Source organism: Xiphophorus maculatus, chromosome 18 (assembly GCF_002775205.1).
Source record: "Xiphophorus maculatus strain JP 163 A chromosome 18, X_maculatus-5.0-male, whole genome shotgun sequence".
In the NCBI taxonomy this organism is placed as follows: domain Eukaryota; kingdom Metazoa; phylum Chordata; class Actinopteri; order Cyprinodontiformes; family Poeciliidae; genus Xiphophorus; species Xiphophorus maculatus.
The window spans coordinates 13,347,260-13,363,704 of NC_036460.1; the positions used below are offsets into that span (position 1 = coordinate 13,347,260).

The following is a 16,445-nucleotide window of genomic DNA, read 5'->3' on the forward strand; positions in this document are numbered from 1 at the left end:
AGTGTCTCACTTATCACTAAAACCAAGCATACCATTCAAACTAGAACCCTACTGATAGTTTATAGAACCATTTTTTTGGCCTTCATCATTGAGTGCAAAGTTGCTTCATTAATAGCCAATTTATTCTAAATGTGCAAAGAGGTCACTCTTGTGATAATCATTTCATCTTTCCATCAGATTTATTTCGGATCTTTGGCTCCTTCAAACCTGAATTTTCTTGTCATGAAGTTCACCCGTCGTGAATTTGACAAATGCTTTTACTCGCATGCTAAAAAATAAATTCCTCTTTAGATGTCTATCAGACTCTTGAAGGTTTTTGGGTCAAAACTGAATGATGTTCAGAATTGTTCATGAGTTCACTCATATGCTGACAAAAAGCCTTTCATATTTTCAGGTCATCAACGACTTGAATCTAGACGGGAGACATTGTCCATCAATAATGTGATTTTAGCATCACTTAGCATAGTGAAGTTCTTCTGTCTCCCACTACCAACACTGGGTCGAGAAACCTTCCTGGGACACGGTCAACAATCTCAAGGTCAGTGTTATGGGTCCTTGTGGAAGTCCAACATGATCTTGGTTTTAGCCAGGTTTACCAGGAGGCGGTTTTGTTGGCACCAGTCCATAACGTGCTGAATCATGTGGATCACACATACAGAAACATAACATTTTGTTTGCACATATTTCCATCACCTTTTCACTGCTGAACTGAACCCATGTCTGAGGATTTCTTGCTGAGCATCAATACTTTATTAAATTGCTTACAGAACACAATCAGCTGGCTGGCATCTTCACTGCTTCAATGTTTGCGTAAAGTTTAATAACTTTACACCACATAGAGCAGGAAAATGAAAGTGAAGTCTGCATCTGTTGTTTTCGACAATCGGGCTGAGGGGTTTCAGATCTATAGCAGTAGAGAAAGAGGGCAGTGCTTCATTCACCTCAATTAGTAGATCTTTAGAAAGTAATCATAACATTAGTATTGGCAAAGAGCATCGACTATGTTTCCAACTTGGCACATGTCTCTTGGTTCTGGTGCCGTTAGTGTCCACTTGTCAAGGCTTCGACATGGGAACCATTCTCAGACTGTGAGGATGATGGCATTGACATCTTGTATGGTTTACAACATATTCAGCTTTGTATAATCATCTTGGGGAACATTGAAAGGAATAGAACATTCCATAATTCACAGCTAACCCATTCCATGTACTTTTAGCTAGGAACACCATTCAAACTTTAAAATGTAGTCATGTACTACATACTGTTTATTTCAGTTTTGTCCTATCTTTTACAGATTTCATAAAACCCTTCAAGTTTCATGCTCAGGCCTCAGAAAAAAACAAAAAAAAAACACTAGACCACTAGCTCTGAGGGTTCCCGGTCTACCGGTTCTCCCAACCCTTGAGGCATTAAGACATGCTCAGATTAAATTACTAATTCCTTGCATCCTTTGTTTTGCTTTTACTTTGTGGCACTTTCACAGAGAAAGCGCCAAAAGTTTATCCAACACTGTTTTTTACATCTGAGGTTTAGGACGTAAATACACTCGTTTCTTACTTGGATGGTTAGCCCGCCCGACACCAGGACAGCTCTCTCTCTCATGGCAATATGGTTGTGCATTGCAAATTAGCTAAGGGTATAAATGTTACAGTGCTTGGTATTATGTATGGTAAACACTTATATCCATTTAAGTAAGTCAAAAGTACAGGCCGGTATCCACCTGCACGCTTCGTGCATAGTTTTTCACATTAGAGTGGTATGTGTGACAGGGCAATTCATGTGTGTGTGGCAGGCGGGGTGGGAGTCAGTGTTGTCAAGCAAAATTACAAAAATATGGATCACTGGCAAGATCGGCTTTGAAATCCAGAAATATTATCTTAGGTCAGACACAAAAAACTAAAAGAAAAAATTAAAAGGGCTTTTTTTACTCCAGAAGAAAAAGGACAGCTTTAGCACCATATACTGTCCATATGTGCATGCGTCTACTTAGGATTCAAGTACCAAAAGATTAAGAAGGGATTTAGAAAATAAGAACAAAGGGGAAGAAAGTTAATGGCATTTTTATTTTATTTTTATGCATTTATTCCTCATTTATTACATGAATATATTGTTTCAGTAAAACTGATTAAAATCCATATGCTGAAAGTTAAGCATAAAGCCATGCTCCATGGCTTCTTTTTATGCATAGAGTGCAAATATCTAAAGGCATGCTGGCAGATACATGGTTAAATTTTGCAAAGAGAAAATAAAGTCCTAAGCTTGTTCTTGGTCATCAACAACTTCAGTGTTTTCCTTCCTACACTGAGGTGCTTCCATAGTAGAGCTGAAGCCTGTCAGTAAACCTCAGATCCCCAGAGCTTCTTTCTTCACGGCGCAACCCAACAGTGTATTTCCAGCTTCAACACACTCTGACACATGTGGAGCTGAAGGAAAGAAAAGATTTCACTAGTATTATTTTTGCATCTAGTTTTACTTTCTGTTTTAAATACATCATGGTGAACGTAACAGTTCCCTGCTGATTATATATATTACCGTTTTGAGCTTTAATCCATGATGCAGCCTTCATAGCCAGAAGCTCCCACTCCTCCATCACATCCATCTTAAAACCATGAAGCCAAATCAGGGCGAGAATGGAGGCCCACACTTCATTGTTGACCTAATTAACAGAGAGAGATGAAACAGAAAACAGGATCATGCCATGTTGGGATGATATTTAATTGCAAGTTGTTTCAGATATTGCATTAAAGCCATGTTATGCAACTTTTTTGGAAAAAGTGTTTTACATATTTGATAAAATTGTCAATGTCATGACCGTATGGCATGAGACAGGTAATTTGTCAAAGAAATAACATCAAGCTCCTTCCAATGCATCTATAGTAACCCGCAGAAGTGGACTGCTCCTGTTATAAAGCAACCAGTTGGAGCCAGGAGGAAGATATTAGTGCTGTGGATCTGGCTCGCTGCTCAAGAGGGAAGATGTGAGCAACAAGTACATGATGTTGATTGACAGCACCAATATCTTTCTCTTGGCCCTGCTGGGTTGTTTTTGACTCAAAGCAGTGCAACAATGGGAGGAGGCAGATTATCTGTCTCATACTATGACATAGTAACAGTCATAACCAATATGTAAAAAAAAAAAACATTTAAAAATTACATTCTGCAGCTTTAAATCCCATCATTGTCGCTTGGAAACTTTACTATCCATTATTTGTTGTTACTGTACAAGAAAATAATGATACTTGTGCTACTCTGTATTTCGCCGAGTAGTTTCAGTTGGGCGGTTATTCTTTAAATCTCATGTCATGGTGTATGTTAAAGATTACCAAGTTTGGTTTCATATGCTTGATATAGTTGGTTAATGCCATATCAACTCTCTGTTTATAGCTCAACATTAAAACATGGTTGTTGACTCAGTTGCCTCACAGGAACAAGGTTCTCGGTTCAAATCCCTGGAGATTTTCTGTGTTGAGTTTCTGTGTTCTCCATGAGGGTTTTCTTTCTTGGCACTACAGCATTTCCCACAATGCAAGTACATGGATGGTAAGACAAATGGCCTTCAAGTTCTCAGGTGTGAGTGAATGACTGCATGTTTGTTTTTCCTGCATTTTAGTCATTACTTCTGCAAATGATCTTAAACGTCCCTAACTGCAAGAAACCATAAACATTATTGAGCCGATTTTGAAAATTGATGGACAGACTGACGATTATTTGAACTACCTACAATTTTACTTCCCATTTTCTTAATGTGGGAATTCTTGACACATAACGCCTTAAAATTTATATTAAATATTAGTTTAGAACCCACCGACGGTGGCTTTGCCTTTTCCACTTGCTCGCTGGTCTTTCCCAGCATAGCAGCCAGATTTGCATCAAGCATCCAGCAGCCAGACGCCTTCTGCAGGGACACCAGCTGCAGCACAGGGTCTTTACGGGGCTGTGGTGGTTCAGCAGCTGACAGTGCTGACATATCTAACAATGAACCTGTGAAGTGAAAAGAGCTTGATAAGTGGGTACACTGGGTAGCACAGCTTCTGGCTCACTGGGTTCTTCCTGAAGTTCTTTTGGTGGTATTTTACCAGTGGCATAGAAAAAGTTCAATAAAAGTCTTAGCTCTTGTCTTATGATGAAACCGAAGTGAGTTTTGTTACAATTGTTCTGTAAATTCCACTCAAGTACTTATGAAAACAAATCATTTCAATACTGTTGCCAAATGTTGTAACACAAATTACAACTACTTTTTGAAGACACTATTCTTTCATCTCTGTGAGTGTTAGTATGTCAGCAACTAAAAACGCATCAAAAAGTAAGTATAGTGCACAGTGAAAGTCTGGCCCAGCAGGCCAACTATATTATGGGCAGGTAGAATTTGCATGGATGGCACCTAAAAAATAATAGCCTGCCAAGTACAACATCCTTTGTTATTGTGATGATAAAAATACCAAGATCACAATGAGGACTGTGATTTGAACCTTATTTGTTGTTGTTGACAGTCTAAGGTATCTCCCATGACTTGTCTCTCCAAAACTCTTATGCAACAAGTCCTGGAAAAAGATGAGCCGTATCCTGTTTCCAACTTGGGTAACTTTGTTACACCGCCTGTAGCTCTAGGAGCATCTTGAACTATTATACTGTTCCCTGTTTATCAAAGGATAAAATTTAAAGTCTTATTGTCTGAAAAGCACTCAAGAGTTGTAACCTTAGGTACCAGAACTACATGAGGTGAGGCAGCATTAGTTCCTTTGCTGCTCAGTCCTCGAAACAATTGCCTGACAACAAAAGATGTGCAAAAACTGTTGACCCCCAAACAAGGACAGAAAACATTACTGTTTACTTCAGCCCATCTGGATTTTTCACAAGTATTCCAGATTCCTTTCACAGTCCAGAAATATAGTGGGTTAATTACTTACTCTAAACTGCCCCATAGCCATAAATGTATGCTTGCATGGTTGTTTGTTCATTGTGTTTGTGTGGTGTTGTGTGATTGACTGGTGACCGCACTGACCACAAGGGCTGTATAATTATATCGATTCTACAATATTTATAAATTTTTTCCACCCTCATTAGGTATCGATTTTTCATCCGTGAGTATCCATACGTTAAACCATAGGGGTCCAAAGGCTTATACCGTCTTTATAACATGTCTGGTTCGTGACAGCGTAGCAGAAAGACCCTGCCTCCCCAATCTCACTTTCAACATGTGCTGAAAGCGCACATTATAAACTACACACCATTTTTTAATTGTGTTATTAGGCCGAGTAAAACAGGAGTTATGCTAAAATAAGTAAATCATATTTTCCGAATGTCAGAAAAATGTCAAAAACGGCTTTTCAGGTTATGTGAAAGGGAATGAGCTTCCAAACGTAAAAAACGAAACGCAACATCAGATTCCTTTGTTTTTGGAAATCTCAAATCTTCAATAAATAACGACGGGCTGTATTTTGTTGCTAAGAAACAAAGTAAAGTCGCAGCCGGAGTCTGGCCACAGTGAGGATTTCCATGATGACGATGGCGGATCGGTCATTCTTATTAGTAACTGACAAAGAGTATCAGAGACTGAGAATACAATGAGATCCTGGCAGTTTAAGAGGTTCAGCTACTCAGAGATCCATGCAGGGGAATGGCGGCGCCGCGCAGCTGCAAAGAGTCGATCACTACGGGGTGAGGGAGAGCCACTCCACCAGCAGCTAGTAGTAAACAGCTTACAGCCACAGCTAACTCCGGGAGCCAAGGTAGAAAACTCTTTTCCCTATAGTCCAAAAGACTTTTTCTTACTCCAAACCGCAGCCACAGTATGTCCAAAAGAAAAACACAAGTGCAATCAATCATTTGCATATTGAGAGCCTACAGAGGCTGATAATCTCCCCACTCAGCTCCTGGATCACGGTTGAAACTTTGAGTTTTATGTCAAATCCACATGAAATAAATGACAGAAACAAATTTTCTCACTGCATCTTTGATTCATTTTGTCCAGCTGTAGGCTGTTAGACTCTGTCCAATCAGAGTCAGGTATTGTGTAGTTGGTGCTTTTAATCTGTTTTCAGTTAATTAAATCCAAGTCTATGGTACACAAAATGTCACTAAAATCACTCTGTCCTTCTAAAATCCTTCAGAAAATCATAAAAGTGCATCGAATCATATCATTTGCCAAATATCGTGATACATATTGTATTGTGATCGTAAATAATTTAAATAAATAAATAAATCATTATCGCACATCGTACTGTATCGTGAGATTATTGTATCTTTACACCCCTTCTGACCAGTGGAGATAGACATCAGTACCCTCGGTGAACATACATAGAAAACTGGTGTAAACAATGAATGAATAGATGTGGTTATGAAAGTACACTTACATGGCTCTGGCATGGCGCTAATATAAAGAGAATCTGCACATGCTGAAGAAAAAACAAAAAACAAAATGAGAAATAAAGGTAGACATTCAAAGTAAAAAAAAAAAATTGTGTACAAGTAAATCGGCATGTTTGCATAGGTTCATGGCGCCATACAACAGAAAGTAGGGTATTAAGAATAAATCAAAGGTGTCTGAGATCTTATTTCTATTAAGTTTTATGCCTGAAAGGAGGGTCAATTATATACATTAGTATATTCTCAAAAAGTTAAAAACAAGCCTAAAAACTTAAATATTCAACTCTGAGCATCATGAATAGACAATAAGAACTTACCGCACTTTCACAGTATTTTGTGGTACTTATTGTGGCAACAATACAGGTGATAATAAAAATCATTTTACAAAATCTTTGCTAGACTTTTCTAACCAACTGTATGGCTGTGATAACACATTACTGCAGTTCAAGCCCCGCAAATAAGTACTGCAATAAAAACATACCAATTTCTAAATAAGATTCCTTGAAATACCTTTTACATAAATTGTGTTTTCTTTAACTGTTAAACTGTATACAGTGTTGCATTAAATTATTCGTTTTAATTTATTGATATAGTCATTGAACAGAGCAGAAAACAGCTAAATTAATCCTGACAGTCATTTTTGGAGATTTTCAAATATTAATTGTAATTTGATCAAAATTATCATCCCAGTTAAGAAATCTTTCACATCAATAAGCATTACAATAAATGCCCATTCCTATGCAAATCTCTCAAAGAAATGCTCATGGCATTTTAATCTGGTTTTAAATCCCACCATTGCACAGTAGCAGCACCTGTAAGTGTTTTAAATGGTTTCTTCTTAACTATTGATTCAAGCCACTCAGTTCTCGGAGCTTTTATTTATACTGTGGATCAAAGTATAGCGCATTGTAGGTCACAGAGGCTCAGGTTTTCTCATCTGTTTGACAGGTTTTTTCTTCCTGTATCTGTGGAAGAATCTTCTACGACTTTGTACTCCACAGTACATCAAAGGTTCATTTTGGGTCCTATTGTTTCCCTTCATATACGGGGATTCTCATTTTTTCCATTGTTTTGCCAACAACATCCACATATATTTGACTTCATTTTGATCTGATCTCCTGATCCACTGAAGCCTCAGTTAAACTGTCTACAGGATGTTAAAAGGATGGTTAACTCGAAACTGACTGAGTAAATACAAAACTGAAATTATTGTGTTTGGTCTGGGCAAACGGACTTCTGTGAACCCTGTACTGTCAGGAATTTTGGAGCATTTTCAGATTGTCCCTTGAGAGATTAACAGAGTATTAACAGTAGTCAAGACTTGTTTTTAATCAGTTATGCCAAAGCCAAATCTTACATTCCTTCTGAAACCCTCTCTCGTCTTGGCTGACTTGTAACTCGTCTCCCCATCACCTGCAGTTGGTCTAAAATGATGCTGCTCATCGTTTAACAACTACCAGAAGGCATGACCACATCACTTCAGCATTAGTGTATTTATACTAGCTGCCTCTTCATTTTCATATGAATTTTATGATTTTTTTTAAATGTACTTTTAAAAATTAGAATTGTTTTACATCTAGGGTAGTAGATTTAATCTTTACAAAAAAAACTTCAGGTAAAAATAATCTACAAAGTCTACAACTTTATCATTCTGTTCCCAAATAACTATATGGGCAACCCAGTGTTAATTTGCACATGCTTGCTTCGGTAATAGCTTTTAGTTATCATTGATTGTAAAAACGTATCCAAGTATATAGTGACCGCGTTTTTCAGTTGCAGTTTTAATGATTATTTTTTGATGGACCAGGTCTTTTTACTTACCCAAAGCTGTTGGAGCCATACACGCCATAGCTAGATCAGAATAAATAAAAAAGGAGTGAGATTGTGACATTTCATTCTAACAATTTCTTTCAGGCTAGGGTATTGAGGGCTTAATTTAATCTTTACCAAAACAATATGACTAAATATAAACTAAAAATAACCTGTAAAGTTTACATTTTCACTTTAAACAAATGATTAAGGGAGTCTGAGCGTGTAAGGTAATCTCAGTGTTATAGTAGACAAACTTTCTTTCAGTAAAATCTTTTAAGAAATTTGTGTCATGTGAACGACTAAGTAAAATACATGCTACTGATTTGGACAATATAATTAATGCACATACTGTGGCTGTGCAGCAAATCATTGATTGTTTAATTTCTGTTCCATTTGTGCCAAATGTTATTCAAGACTTGTCGTAAATTATTACTGATGGTAAATGCGGCCCAAGTATATAGTGAAAATGTTAAGTAACAGTGAGTTAGAGTTTTTACTTACCCTTTGGTTGAGGTCTTGCGAGACATTTCATGACTACAAGGAGACACAGAGAGACATTAAAAAAAAAAATTGAGCTCTAAGAAGGTGACATTTCATTCCAATAACTGTTTTCAGACTTGTTTTATTTTGGTGAATATGACACTGAATACTATTTAGACACCTTCAGGATGTATTCAGAATATGCTCAGATTGAATTTCTAATGCCAAATGTAAAATTCACTTTACCTGTTTTAATCAACAGGTCTGGGCTTCAGTAAGTTTGTCTCTACATTTTCTGATTTTTACCTCCGTCTATGCATAGACGGAGGTAAAAATCAGAAAAAAACTGAAAACTTAAATAAATAAAAATCTGTAAAAACTGAAAGTTTTTTGTATAAAGTGCTTTTGCAGTATAACTTAATGTAGACACTTTGTGCAATTTGTTTGGGTGTGACCATGCTGTGAGCCATCAGTAAACATCAATAGATTAGCTGTGGTATCAAATTACCACATGTTAGTAAAAAAAAAAAAAAACTAGTTAACGTCGTGACATTCATACTGGTGCTTTAGTTAGAACTCAACTATAACCTGCTTACTGTGTGTGTGACTGTCAGTGGCCATGTTAGTGCTGGTGGATTAGAGGGCATTACTGGGTTTTGGGTTGAGAATGCCCAACTCTCAGAGGCAAAACTAACCACTGATAAAAAGGTTTTTAAGGTTGTACTGTTTTTATTTCCACACATGAACTGGATAAGGACGCGCTTTAAACCACAATAAGTGTAGCCAGGTTTGCAGGATACATGTCTAATAATACTGGAATAAGTGAACTTGTCATTTGTGTTATTCCAACATGCAGCTGTCAATATTCACTTCATGCCGTAAAATTCATACAAGCATTTTAAATTTTTCTTTTGTTTTTACATTAAACATTTCTTGGAATTGATTGAAACAGACATAAGATTAGTGAACAAAGAATTAGCTGATATATTAATTGTTAGAATTATTTTATAATGTTTTTTACCAAAGAAAATAAAACTCAGGTTATGAAATTATTATGCACCGAGACCTTAATTTTATCTTTAACAAAACTGTTAAGACAAAATGTTAAACAATAATCTATCAAGTTTAAGGTTTCATTTTAACCATATATGGTTAAAATGAAAGTACACAAACTTGCTGCAGTATATATTTTAAATAAATTGGTATCATGTAAACAGCAATGAAAAGTACAATACGTGCTATTGTGATGGTTTAATTTCTCTTCCATTTGTGTGAAAATAATCAAAAATTTGTAATAAATTATTATTGATGATAAATGGTATCCAAGTACAAAGTAATCATGTTTTTAAGTTGTAGCAGTTCCTCCTTAGAGTTTTACTTACGATGACGTGGTGGAGCACTACAAGCTGCAGCCATTACGCCCACTAGACCAAAATAGATGAACATGTTTTAAAAAAAGGATAGACAGACTATTACATTTTATCCCAAAAACTGTTTTCAGAGGGTTCTATTCTGACTTTTTGAACACACCAACAAATATATTTTCGAAAGCCCAGAGGACGGATTCAGACAAAGATTAAATCTGATGCTAAATGTAGAGCTGGCCTGGTTTGCTTTTACTAACACAAGTTTGACAGCTTCAATACCAAAAGAACTGTTGAAATTAGTTACAGCTTCTAAATTATTTCAGACTAAAATTCTAGTAGTCTGTTAAAATATACTAAATATAAGCCGCTGGAAACATTCTGATGTGAATTTGGGAATTTTCCTACCTTGGCTCATGTTTTGTTCTTGTTCATGATGTATAGAGTAAGATTCAATATAGATTATAAGTTGAAACATTATAGTGGAAAAAAATAAAATCAGTATTTGAAACTATTAAAATAATTAAAAACATTGGAGAAATTACATACTTCCCCCCCTTATTGTGGAATCCGTTTTTCTAAATGTAACCAGAAACAACCACAAATGTACATAGGAAGATTCAGTCCCAAATAAAAACATTTACATTAAAATTCACTTGAAATTAAGTTAATTTATTCAGTTGGATTAAGAAAGAATTTGCTACTGCAGTGTCCAAACATACTATATCTGGTCTTTAATATTATCAAACAAAGCCAAACTTGTTGATCACAATTGATCTGTAAAACCGATAGAGTGCAAAATATCCAAAGGGGTGAATACTTTTAATAAAAACCGTAATATGGGAGAAATTCTGCTTTTTCAACTGAATAATTTCAGACTTAAACTTATTTGATCAGTCTATCATATCAGTTCATAGTCAGTTGATATTTCCAGTCCATAGGACGTTCACTTACCAATTATACCTATTCTAACTCTCTATTAACGATTATTTAAAAATAAAAATCGCTCACTTGGAAAGAAAGGTGTTGGGATATTTCTGCGCACCAGAGGTCCTTCAACGGACTCGCCGCTGTCTTTGTTAACAGCTATGAAGGCAGTGAAAGAACTGCTCACTCCTGATTGGACACTGAGTTCCACCACCCTCTTCTTCATTTCTTCATCGTTCTGTTCACTTTGTGTCCTCTCCTCCGACTCCAGGGAGCGAATCATAGTGCGAGCAGCCAGTCTGTGGACTGTTAATCTGCAGACACGGAGGAGAAACATCTAACGATGGAGCTCAATCTCTTTCAACATAAAGATTAACCCGTCTATTATGTTTGTTTGCATGCTTTTTCTGTATCACCCCCCTTTCTTCCTTTAGGATATGGTTGGATTTCTGTCAAGATTAATTTTTCCACTCATCATTGGAGCGATACCAACATATAACAAATGTACAAAAATAATTTCCGATTTATAAAGCAAAGAGTTGGGATCCTATCTTCACTTATATTTCCTCATGCACCTTCTTTATTCTTCCAAAGGTTTTTTGTAAACTAAAACAACCACCTGGTCAATTTAGAAGTAGAGAAAGTAAGAAGTGAGGAAATTAAAACCAGCACTGTAGATAAATCGCATCCTTCATTATACGGCTGCACCTTGAGATCCTGACTACGAACAAGACAAAACACATCAGCTACATCGGACAACTCCTGATCACACTGGGTTTCCCCACCATAGCAACTCCGATACCCACAGAATTCATCTGCAAACCTGATCGTCAGATTTGACATGCCTGACCAGCAAAGTTTTACTTGACAGTAGCTCTAAAAGACTGGACTTAAACAGTCTGGTTGCCACCCAAACATTCACCAATGAAATTCAGGCCACCTTTCATGAGAACTGCATCTGAAGTGAAATCCCTGAAGATGTCCAAGAACCCATGCTGCTCAGAGAGAACATGCAAGCTCCATGCAGAAGGACCCCACTGCTGCCTTGTCTTGCTGCAAGGCAACAGTGCCAGCAACTGCACCACTGTGCAGCCCCTCTGCTAATAATATCTAGTTGACAATTCTTGACCCATACACCTTGGCTGCAAATTTTCGGCCATGTAAGAGACTTCTAAATGTCCTAAAATCTTGATTACACAAGGAAACAGGACACCGAGCCCCTCTAAAAAATAACTTGACACAAAGGGAACACTTTATATTGTAAAGTTTTTGAGTAACAAGTAAATATTAAAACACATGGTTTCCATGACAATTGTCTGACTTACACAAATACAATACAGTTATTGCCTTAAAACAATGATCTAAGCTGTTTTACCCAGAGTCCTCTGCAGGTTTGAGATTGAAGTGCAGCTGGCTCTGAGAGGGATGACCTGCCAGGCTGTACTTCACTGTCACAGTGCCATCGGCTTCCTCTGAACTCTATAAAAATAATTTGATTTGGAGGAAGAAAAAAACAAAATTATATATATATATACAGATAGTATGATTTAAATTTCACCAATGTAATTTAAAATTATACTTGAGGAAACAGACAGAGGTGACTCTACCTGTAGAGTTAGCTGAGCATAAATCAGTGACCTTTGACCCTGAAAAATAGCTGTAATGGGTGGAGAGAGAACGGTGGCGGACACTCCCTTTGGTAAATCCCAAGAGACAGAAATGTCCTCCACAGCTGGCTGCAGTGCAAACCTGAGTGACTGCATCACCTGTGATTCAAACAATAGTTGTGAAATTACTTACTTTTACTATCAATACATTCTGATGAGTTGGTGATTTTTTTTTCCAGAAATTTTGTTTTTACTTTTGGTTGCATCCTGTCAGCCCCAGTGATGAACTGAGCTTGACCTCCGCCTTCTTTGGCCATCCCGTTGATGAGAGCAGTGCTGGCTCCTTCTCCAATCCCAAAAGAGAAACACCTAAGATACAAGAGTTTGATTTCAAACTCACAATGACATCAGAACATGTACCAGACTGGGGATCTGTGTGTTTATGGTTTCACCTGTGGGAGTCTGCATTCTTCTTAACAAGATCAGTAACTTCTTTGGTGTTCCCCACCTCTCCGTCAGTGAAGACAAACAACTGAGGGAGGAGATGTAAATGAGCTTTGGAGAAAACAAGTTTGTCTAACATTCCAGAAATGGGTGAAGCAGTAGGAGTCATTGTGGTGAACAACCACATTGTTAATTTTACATAGATGTGATAAAGCTCATTATTTGCTGGTGCAACTTCAAGAGTTGGTGCAATAAAAGTGTGTATATCTGACCTGTCGAGGATGTTTGGGAATGCAGGCTTGGCTGTAAATGTGTTTAAGAGGCTGAAGAATCTCTGTTCCTCCAAGATTATCCCCCATTTCTTCAACCTTATTCAGAGCCTCCTCCATGGTCTTCTCACTGTACTCCACGCTCTTACTGCCAGTAAGAACAATACAACCAATACTCCAAATAAAAAAATCATACTGAACAAAATAAAAAGAAACAACACTTTCACAAGAGCTCTTGAGTAGAAATTACGGAAAGTTAGGGACTAGTAAATTTTTCCTTTTTTGAATGGTGGTCGATAAAGAAAGACTTCAATGACACTTACGGAAAGATGTGCTCAAAGGAGGAACCAAAACTATAAATGTTGAAGTAGCAGCCCATTGGTAAACTCTTCAACAGGAGCAGCAGAGTATCCTAAAGAAAGACAAGTTATCAGGAGCCGAAAAGCGGTTTTTTACATCACGAGTGCCAATTACTTTATGACAAAGATTATGGTGGTCATAGTCTCTGACAATGAACCTTCATAAAGAAGGCCTGAACAGAGAAAACAACTGTTTATTTAAAAGTCTATATAATACCAAGTGACAAAATTGCACTGATGGTATTCAATATGATAACGTTTTTGAGAAAATTGTTTCAGTGTAGCAGAAGTCTGATTTTGTTCTAACCCTTCTCATAAAAGCTTTTAAATGGAAAACTTACTCTTATTAATCACACTTAAAACATTTTCTGTATTAAATAAAATGAACAGTCATCAACTCTACACAGAAATGTAGTTGTCATGAGGACATCGGTGCCCTCATAGAAAAGTTGATTTGCATTTTAGAACTTTTGGAGTGTCAGCTAAGGGGTTAAAAAAACTCAAACATTCCTTTAAAACTTGGATAAATACCCGTGCACTGCTAATGCGAGTTTCTTGCGGTGTGCTGTTGTTCATGGGGCAGCCCATACTTCCTGATCGGTCCACCAAGAACACAAACTCTCCACAGGCGGTGAGTGAGGACATCACTGATTGGGGGAACTCAGGGTAAAGACTAACCATCACCACTGGGTCACCCATCAGAGAGCCTGGGACATGTTGAAGATGGAAAAAATACAAATATACATAAACCTTCTCATATTCCAACAATGAATAATCAGTAACTCCTTAAGTAATCTGTTCTCACCAGGTTTGGCAGAGGCCTGTCCTGCCTCCACCACAGCAGAGGGCTGGTGGGCGTCTTTGTAATAAATCAGTAATTCAATGTCTCTGTCAAACTTGTGTCCTCCACCCAATTTAACCTATAATTCAAACACAGAAATAAGAAAACTAAAGTTATTTATCTTGTTTGTAATAACTACATCCAGCAGTAACATCAGCTCTCTACCCACCGTGGCCTGAGTTTGATCAGCGTTGAGATACTGAAGAGGCTCCAGAGAGCAACTGGACTCTATTTTAGAGATTGGACGAGGAGAGGACACTTGGGCGGAAAAGGACAGACTGTAGGGCACCAGAGAGGCTGGTACTGAGGTCACCTGGACACTGGGACCTTCACTACCTGGAAACAACATGAGAGAAAACTGGGAGTCATTTAGTTTGCAATTAAAATGTATACGAGTGCATCCATTTATTGACTGGTTTTCCTACCCTGGGGTTGGTACCGAGGGTTGAGCACAGCAGGCAGACAGAACCTCAACCCATCATCAGCCTGCACAGCCAGCTCAGTGACGTACTCCAGCCTGATGGAGGCGCTCTCTCCTGGAGGCAGCCTGCCCACCTTCAGAGAGAAGATATCTGGACTCTGCTCACTCTCCTCCAACAGGAAGGCCTGCTGACCGGAGCTCAGAGCGTCATCATACTCCTCCTGAGCCTGCAGTCCACATGAAGCATGTCAGCAATGTTCACTTTTCTGTGTTTCAGTTTTTTTTATAGAGAAGACATCTTTGTTCCAGCTCACCTGCTGTTTCTCCTTCACCTCAGCTACAATGTGTGTTTCTCCAATCTGAGCACTGAAATGACACACAGCAGCATCTCCAGGCAGAGGGAAGACAAACACAGCCTCTAGAGGTTTGTCCTCCTTGTTCTCGTAGGTCAGAGTGGAGACCAGAGTAGCTACATGGTCCTTCACCTCCAGCTGAGCATCAATGCTCTTCAGAGGAACTAAATCAGCAAAAGAAAGACAAGAACGAACCATAGAAATATATCTTATGAGTGTCGTATTACACTTCACAGTTTCTGTGCTTAAAACACTTTCTGAGAAGAAACCAAGTGTAGTTTGCTTTCTAACAGCTGATTACCTGGTTCCTTCTTTTCAGTGAGCAGACCACAGCAGTTCATCATTGTTCCTGTGAGGCAGACAACTTTGGGGGGAAATGGGTTAAAAAGCTTTAAAGTAGGCAGCAACATTTTGTGATATCACAAGCAAACAGAAAGAAAACATTTAAAATTAATCAGGAAAACCTTAAACTTATTAAGGGGACATGACAGTGAAGTAAATATTGTGATATATATCATGTAATATGATGAGATAGCTATAACAAATATTAGGTCACCTTTACCCCAATATACCACATTATGGCCTGGGAACTCAAAAAGTACCACAAAGTAGGAATGAGAAGCAATTTCAAATATCGTGGAACTTTAGCATTTAGAGTGTGTCTCACCACAAGCATCTCAAAAATCTCAGACTTTAGATGAATTTTGGGAAGTTAAACAGAAGCAGATTTTAAATGAGCAAAAATTTATATTAAAGTTTTCTTAATTTGTTTGAGTCATTGACACTATCAAAATATAGCTACCAAAATAAATATTTTTATTTTAAAATAGTCAGTTAAAAATCTTTTCAAGAAAACGTACAAAGTTCAAATGGGTGTGTTAAAAGATGGGCTTGACTGCATGCAAACCAGATAACCAGGAAGACTTCCTTAGAAATGCGATGAGTCAAATGGATTTGCTTTTACACCAAACCACACCTGTTTTTGTTTGCGTTGGTCTAAATGCTAGCGAGTGCGTCTGCTCAAATAAACTCAGAAAAGAAGTGAAGAAAGCTTACCAGTGAGGACAGACCCTTCTCACGGAGAAATACAGAATCTTCTGCGCGTTAAACTAAGAGTTTCTGCTCAAACAGACCAAAACAGCTGCTCCTCTACCGGGAACGCTCGTTTTTCTTATGGAAGCGCACCGGGTGGGTGGAGCATT

General features: G+C 37.8%; 1 protein-coding gene across 1 annotated transcript; it reads right to left on the bottom strand.

Moving 5' to 3' along the window:
* Positions 1-2,049: 2,049 nt before the first annotated feature.
* On the bottom strand, positions 2,050-16,445 carry LOC111611949 (von Willebrand factor A domain-containing protein 5A-like). Its single transcript, XM_023351015.1, has 21 exons — positions 16,300-16,445; positions 15,545-15,607; positions 15,205-15,407; positions 14,895-15,117; positions 14,639-14,805; positions 14,434-14,548; positions 14,160-14,335; positions 13,593-13,681; positions 13,273-13,417; positions 13,009-13,088; positions 12,811-12,925; positions 12,557-12,715; positions 12,325-12,428; positions 11,034-11,263; positions 10,041-10,082; positions 8,680-8,712; positions 8,188-8,217; positions 6,354-6,395; positions 3,806-3,981; positions 2,533-2,656; positions 2,050-2,423 (listed from the first exon to the last, which is right to left on the bottom strand). The coding sequence occupies exons 2-21, from the start codon at positions 15,585-15,587 to the stop codon at positions 2,344-2,346; spliced, it is 2,376 nt and encodes a 791-aa protein (XP_023206783.1). The 5' UTR covers positions 15,588-15,607; positions 16,300-16,445; the 3' UTR covers positions 2,050-2,343.

Excerpts from the sequence above, each read along its gene's own strand:
- LOC111611949 (XM_023351015.1), bottom strand. The coding sequence starts at position 15,587 with ATGATGAACTGCTGTGGTCTGCTCACTGAAAAGAAGGAACCAG. Across the intron at positions 13,418-13,592 it reads TCCTTTGAGCACATCTTTCC|TAAGAGCGTGGAGTACAGTG; the intron begins GTAAGTGTCATT and ends TCTTACTGGCAG. Across the intron at positions 11,264-12,324 it reads AAACCTGCAGAGGACTCTGG|ATTAACAGTCCACAGACTGG; the intron begins GTAAAACAGCTT and ends CCGTGTCTGCAG.